This window comes from Monodon monoceros, unplaced genomic scaffold (assembly GCF_005190385.1).
Source record: "Monodon monoceros isolate NGI ecotype Baffin Bay Population unplaced genomic scaffold, NGI_Narwhal_1 Super_Scaffold_17, whole genome shotgun sequence".
NCBI classification, from domain to species: Eukaryota; Metazoa; Chordata; class Mammalia; order Artiodactyla; family Monodontidae; genus Monodon; species Monodon monoceros.
This window is the reverse complement of record NW_021703773.1, coordinates 9,192,149-9,199,060: the sequence shown is the minus strand read 5'-3', so window position 1 is coordinate 9,199,060 and position 6,912 is coordinate 9,192,149. Positions and strand designations below refer to the sequence as shown.

General features: G+C 56.2%; 1 protein-coding gene across 4 annotated transcripts; it reads right to left on the bottom strand.

The window, feature by feature from the left end:
• Nucleotides 1-569: 569 nt before the first annotated feature.
• Nucleotides 570-6,712, bottom strand: DUSP26 (dual specificity phosphatase 26). 4 transcript variants are annotated; one of them, XM_029226196.1, is made up of 5 exons: nt 6,504-6,712; nt 5,903-6,161; nt 4,001-4,291; nt 2,293-2,507; nt 570-1,413 (listed from the first exon to the last, which is right to left on the bottom strand). In XM_029226196.1, exons 2-5 carry the CDS (start codon nt 6,073-6,075, stop codon nt 1,214-1,216), a joined length of 879 nt encoding a protein of 292 aa, XP_029082029.1. In that variant the 5' UTR covers nt 6,076-6,161; nt 6,504-6,712; the 3' UTR covers nt 570-1,213. The 4 variants fall into 4 exon arrangements, with proteins under 4 accessions (XP_029082029.1, XP_029082031.1, XP_029082032.1 ...); XM_029226198.1 differs by lacking the exon at nt 5,903-6,161; XM_029226199.1 differs by lacking the exon at nt 5,903-6,161 and having other exon boundaries at nt 4,001-4,288.
• Between the last annotated feature and the right edge of the window lie 200 nt (nt 6,713-6,912).

Genomic DNA, 6,912 nt, shown 5'->3' with positions numbered 1-6,912 from the left:
GCTGAGTTTATTTTTTTACTAAATTTACTAAGGAGATTATGTTACACTCCTCAGAGGAAAACTTGGAAAGATTAGAAGAGGATGCGATCACATCACCTCTCCTCCCCTCCCCTCCAGTTTCTTGGTACCAGGCAAAACCCAAACCCATGAATGTGGGATTTAGGGCTGGGATTGATTTAAGATGAATATTCTGCTCTTCTCCTAGCATGGGGGACTTGATATAGAAATCAGGTTGACTTTTTGAAAATAAGTTATATTTCTTACACACCTGAGCTTGTGAAGAGACCTATTTTAAGCTTGGGAGATGCAGGGTGTGCTCTGAGTCCTAACACAGTTTGCAAATCTGAATTTTTTGGTCCTCTGCTTCCCCCGTGTGGACATAAATGGAAATAAATTCAAGATACCCCTTGCCCCAGGAGTGTGAAAATTGGACTGGGGAGAAACCTCCCCTAGGAACTGGTGGAGGTGTGAAGGCCGGTGAGGGCTTACGACCCTAGGAGGGAGTCAGGAACTGTTCTCAGGGGACAGGTTCCGACCTCGTACAAGCTGTCAGTGATTCAAGAGGCTTGCTTCGTATTCACCATTTTTATTTTTCCTGGAGACACTTGGATCCAGTAAGCGAGGGATTATCTGTAGGCTCCCAGTCATGCACCTCTGCAGTTCTGGGCCACGACCAGCACCCGTGGGTGCCGCGCCAAGCCTCCCACGCCTCTTCTTCCCGGGTTTGGAGTAACAAGTCTGTGGGTTTCTCCCTTAGCTTTTCACACCCTCTCTTCACCGTCTGTCCCTGAGCTACCACCTCCACACAACTCGACACCATCACGTTTGTGCTCGCCGCATCCCTGATTCCTGGCAGAGGTACGGGGCAGAGATGGTCCTTTTGTTCTGATACGAGGACAAGGGGAGCACTTGAGCACAAAGAGGGGCTATGAATCGCCGGGACCCCCCTGGCTGGGATCCAGGACTGTCTTCTACCTGTAGCCTACCTGCCTCCTTCCCTGGCCAGCTCCCTCCTGGGTGACTGTCACGCTGCCCAGCCTCACCCCATCCCCCCTCGATAGACAGCAGCTGTGGCCTGGGGCCACGTCCCAGCCCTCTCAGGAGAGAACGGGTTCGCTGGGCCGCCTCCAACCTGTCCCCTGGGCCTCCACTCTCCAGCTGGGATCCAGGGACCCACAGGCCTGGCCTGACCTCCCTCCCTCCCTCTGCCCCCTCACGCCTCCAGTCGCTTCCGCAGCCTGCGGTCCAGGGCCAGGAGCTGCCTCAAGAAGCCCCTATTGGGGATGATGCCTCGGTGGTCCTTGACTTTTTTGATGGCCTCCACGAGGGTGAGGCTGTGGTACAGCATGAGGTAGGCCAGCACCAGAGTGGCCGAGCGGCTCACGCCCACAGCACAGTGCACCAGGATCCTCCCTGTGAACACAGACACGAGATATTGCTGGGGACCTCGCGGCGGGCTGGAGGAGGCTGGGGAGAGGGCCCCGCGGACAGGTGGGGAGGTAGACAGGTAAGCAGAGGTGCATGGACGCACAGACTGCTGACGGTAAGAACCCAGGTCCTGGCCAAGGGTGGAGCCTGGACGGGATGAGATGGAGAGCCTTTAGCAGCGCAGCATCCATAAGCCCAAAAGGGGCTCGAAGGGAGAGGCTCATCACTAACGCAAAACCGAGCTTTGCACCGAGCTGGGCTTCCTTCTGTGTGTGCTGAGTGCGTCCACGGAAAACCCTTTATGTCTAACTGGGTCCTTCCTCAATCTCCCAGTCACTTTGGAGTGGATGATTAATATATTTTTTTCCTATTATAAATTAAAAAAAAATTTTTTTTGGCCATGTTCTTTGGCATGTGGGATCTTAGTTCCCTGACGAGGGATCAAACCCACGCCCCCTGCATTGGAAGTGTGGAGTCTTAACCACTGGACTGCCAGGGAAGTCCCAATATATTTTATATATATATATATATATATATATATATTTTTTTTTCCCTGATCACTAAAGCAAGACAGGTTCAAGGTAGAAATCATTAGAAAGTATAGAAATATATAAAGAAGCCAACAATTGAAAAATATATCACCCATAATCTCACCACCCAGGTGCAACTTTCCACTCTCTCAACATTTGGGATTATTTCCTTCTTTTTATGGACTGCTTTGAAAAGACGGTTGAGAGAATAATTTCCTTTCCTGAGCATTTTATCACATCATTCAAGTCTCTCTCTCTCTCCACACCCAGACCCCTGGGCTGTTCTCTAACCCATTGTCTGTTGGTCCTTCCCTCCTCCTTGCTCCCCTCTTACCTCCTGGCTGGCTCAGTGCCCGGTGGATGAAGTCGGCGGCCGCCTGGAAGTGGACGCTCATATCGAAGGCTGGCGAGTCGTGGGCCTCGACACCCAGGTAGCGGATGCCCAGCCCCACGTAGGCCTCGGGTGTCCCTCGCCACCTGCTGTGAGAGGCGTTGAGGACGTGGCTGATGCCCAGGCGACGGAGCTCCCGGTGGTTGTTGGCTATTTCCCTGCATTGAGGAGTGGAGGTTAGGGGGGCGCGGAGCTGGGCGGTGGGGCCCCGACCTCTGCCCGGCCAATGTCGTTGTCTCCAGGCCTCCACCTCACTTCCTGAGGACCCGAGATAGGCAATGAGCCAGAGTCTCATCCTGGAGCAAAGGTGGGGAGTCCTGGGGAGATTTTGCCTGGAGGAGAGGAGACTGAGAGATGGGCAAACAACAGCCGTGATAACATATTGAAAGAATGCTCTGAGACAGAAGGACTTTACTTGATCCGAGAAAAGGACTGACAGGGTTTGTGCTTCATGTAAGGAAGTACCTACCAACGGTGGAATCTAGCCGGAGAAAGATTGGGGCGCCTTGGGAGAGAGGGACTTTCTTCACACCAGGGTATTCAAGTAGAGAGAGGAAGCCAATGGATAGGGGCTGGACGTGGCAGAGCGAATCTGAACATTGGATGGGTTGTTGGACTAGCTCACATTTAATGTCCTGCTAACCATTTTTTTTTTCTTTTTTTTTTTTTTTTAAATTTAATTTTAATCTTAATTTTTTGGCCACGCTGCACTGCATATGGGATCTTAGCTCCCTCACCAGGGGTTGAACACGAGCCCCTTGCAGCAGAAGCGTGGAGTCTTAACTACTGGACCCCCGGGGAAGTCCCGCCCCCCCGTTACTTGAGACTCTCTCTGATGCCCAGAATCTTCTTGTGTTTTGCCAGTTACTCCACGCTCATGGTTACCCTGTGGTGGAGGTCACCTTCAGATGTTCCTGTGGCCCGTACCCCTCAGCTCAGCCAACATGATCATATCAAACGTCCTGTCCAGCGCCAACTCCTCAAGCAGAAAGAGCCCTGAACTTGAACCTCCAAGTCCTGGCTCTGCTACTTACGACCCGTGTGACCTTGGGCCAGTCCCAACTTCTCTGAGCTTCCGATGCCTCCTCTGTAACCTGGGGATAGTGGTACCTACCTCACAAGGCTGTCGTGAAGATCAAGAGAGAAAAGGCATGTGAAAAACTCCTTGTAGCCTCTAAAGCCCTTGGGAGAGACAAGTGGGGCCTCCTCTTCCTTTGACGCCCTTCTCTCCATCGACCCCACGCACCTGAGTGAGCCTCTGCACACTCTGTGGCTTGGCTTGGTCAACCTTTCACCTCACTAACCACTGTTCCTGGCCCCAGTGATGGCCTTTGCTCAGGGCACAATAGGTGGAAGGTCAGAGAAGTCATCTAAATGTCCAGCCCTTAGCACTGGCACGCAGTCATACATTTTACTAAATGAACGATATGATTACTTGAACAGAGCCTGTCTGTCCAGAGTTGAGTCTATCAATAATCCCGTCCAAACTCCCCCAAACCCTCCTCCACTCTGCCCAGGCACCCCGTCCCCTCCATCCTCCACGTGGAACCAACAGCACAACTCAGTGCCTCTCTGCCACTCTTCTGCTTTCTTTTTGCACATACACACACACACACACACACACACACACACACTCAGCTGTGGTACATACTGGTCTCCGAGGTAGAGGCCTGGCCAGACCTCGTCGGCGTGGTTACAGGCCGTCTTGCCCGTGTAGAGAAGCCTCTCCAACTCAAAGACGTTGAGGAAGGGATGCTGGACAGCTGGTATCTCTTCCAGGGCCCCTCTCGTGCGAACAGGAGACCTCGAGCCACTCCGGGAGAAGCGGGCCATAAATGTCACTGAGGCCCAGAGCCAGTTGCCGGGGCACATCTTAGAGGCGGCAGGAACCGTGGCAGCCACGGGGGTGGCTGATGAGGGGTCAGTCTCCAGGTAGCTGCTGCTGGGAGAGGCAGGGATGTGAGACACACCAGAGTGAGTCTGGAGCAGCTACTTCCCTTCCTGCCAGCTGGGCTGGCCCCTGGGGAGAAGATTCTCCAGGGACGAAGGTGAAGTCTGGCCCCCTGGTGTGGGAAGTGCTCCGGATGGTCTTCTTTGAGCTGCGGCAGCTCCTTTTCCCTGCTCTTTGGCTCTGCCGGGCAAGGAGGTGGGAGAGTCACATGTTCCTGTTTACGGGAGAGGGAGCTGCCGGCTGCTGGGTGTCTGCCCCGCCACTCCACCCCAGCTGCCAGCGCAGACGTAAACACGCACGCAAACATTTGGTATTTGGGTGGCAGGGCCCGCTGCCGGAGCCCTTGCCAGCCAGGATCTGGGTCTCGTCTGCCTGAGGCTACAGGCGGAGAGGCTGGGGGGCTGGCAGGGGGCTTGGGGGTGGCTTTGGACCCATTCAGAGCGAATTAGCATGAAGACAGTGCATCAGGGCTGTGACACAGCACGCCTGCCTCCTCAGTGCCAGAGGGACGGGCTGCTTTAACCCGTTCCTGCCCTCCCTCTGCCTCAGCGATGAGCCTGCTCTGGGAAGTCTATGGTGGGGATGGGAGGAGTAGGGAATAGTAATAAAGACGAAGTGTCGGTGTTTGAAAACTACTTGCTGAAGGCCCTTGCTGATGGAGGGAAGCGCCAACCTATGTGCGCAACAGGCAAAGCATCCTCCTTTGATCAGCAGACAGATATCATTGATTAAACGTCATCTCTCTGGGTCCAGGCAGGGCTGGAGCATCGTGTGTGTGTGTGTGTGTGTGTGTGTGTGTGTGTGTCTGTCTGTCTGTCTGTGTGTCTGTGTGTATGAGTGGGTGGGCAGAGGAGGAGGGAGGAAAGGGAAGAAATTAGGGATCCTTCCAGGCCCAGGGGCTCAGAGTCTGGAATTAGCATCTGTGTTGCTGGTGGAGTTCAAGTGGCCCTACTTAGCACATGGGGTCCTCAATGAGGGGCCTTAGCGGAGGTGCCTCTGACTCTCTGTGGACAGCTGGGCCTCTTGAAAGTGGGACCATGTGTTGAGCTGCAGAGCTGGGAAGGGCCAGCCTTTGAGACTTGCCCCGAGAACTTCAGGGCAAGAGCCACGCCCACTCCCCCCTTCCTCCCCTTCCTCCTCCTCCCCTTCTTCCTCCTCCTCCTCCTCCTCCTCCACTTCCTCCTCCTCTTCCACTTCCCCCCTCCTCCTCCCCTTCCTCCTTCTCCTCTTCCATTTCCTCCTCCCCTTCCTCCTCCTCCTCTTCCATTTCCTCCTCCCCTTCCTCCTTCTCCTCCTCTTCCTCCTCCTCCTATCCCTCTTCCTCCTCCTCTTCCTACCCCTCCTCCTCCTCCTCCTCCTTTCCCCCTCCCCCTCCACCCTTCTCCTCTCACACTGTGATCCTGACCCTCTGAAAACGTGGGCTGGTCTGAAGGATCCCCCTCCCACTCCCTGTCCTCTTCTGCCCCAGGGACTGAATGGAAAGTCCACAGTGAGAGGCCATCTTTGTCCTGCCCCCAGCCCGCTTCCCCACCCACGCTCTCAGCCAGGGCCCAGCTCTCCCCATCCCCCCATCCCCCGGGCCAGAAGAGATCTAGCGCTCACAGGGCAAAAGGAGCAGAGGTCTTAGGATCAGGACTGGTGAGGGGAGATGGGATCTTGGGGTGTTTAGGGAGAGAGGTGGTTTTCCCTGGCGGGTCAGAAGGAGCACAGAAACAGAGCACGAGAGCCGTCACCACCACCACAGCTATCAGCTTCAACGTCATCACCACCGTCATCTACTTTTCCTCCGCAGGCCTGAAGACCCCACCATCTGGTTCCCAAACAACCTTTCCTGGAAACAGATTCTGCCGCCTGTGGGAAGCTGAACGGTGCAAAGAGAGCGGGAAGCAGACCAGGTGTAGCAGGAGCTCCGTGTGACTCTATTTCTCCCCATTCCGTCACGGGGTGCCCCCCTGGGCACCCTCCAAGCCCATCCGCAGGCTTCTGGGGGCCCTGGTCCGCCTCCCCCCTCCCTCCCTCTGCTGTCGCGGTTGTAACAGGTTCGTGGCTGTCGCCCAGCCCTCGCCAGCCCAGACAGCCTGGCGCGGAGGGCGGAGGGAGGGAGCCCAGGCGGGCCCCGCAGGTTCGCTCCCAGGCCCCTTGCCCTCGCCTCGGCCCCCAGCCCCGGTCCCCGCGCCTCGCCCACCCGCCCCGGCCCCGCTACCTCGGGAGGCGGCGCGGGTCTCAGTCCCGGAGGCAGATCGCCGGCTCAGACAGCCCCACGGCCATGACTCTGCCGCCACCGCCGCCTCGGCTGCCAGCGCCAGACCGGCTGATGGATTAGCATCTATTTTTAAGCCATGACACGCACGTCGAAGCAGGGCTGGTATCAGTGTGCGTGTGTGTCAGCGACACGCAGGGACACAGCCTCACACCCGGTGGCCCGAGTGGACACGCGGCGTGGGCCACGCAGCCCGCACCCCCTGCGGCCCCGCCTCGCAGACATGCTAGTGTGTTTGTGTATTTTCGGAGCTGCGCCAATGACAGGCACTTTGCCTAAAGCTGACATTATGTAAGTCGTCCCAGACTGTGTCTTGAGCACACACGCTCCTCCCCAGGCAGCGTTAATTAAT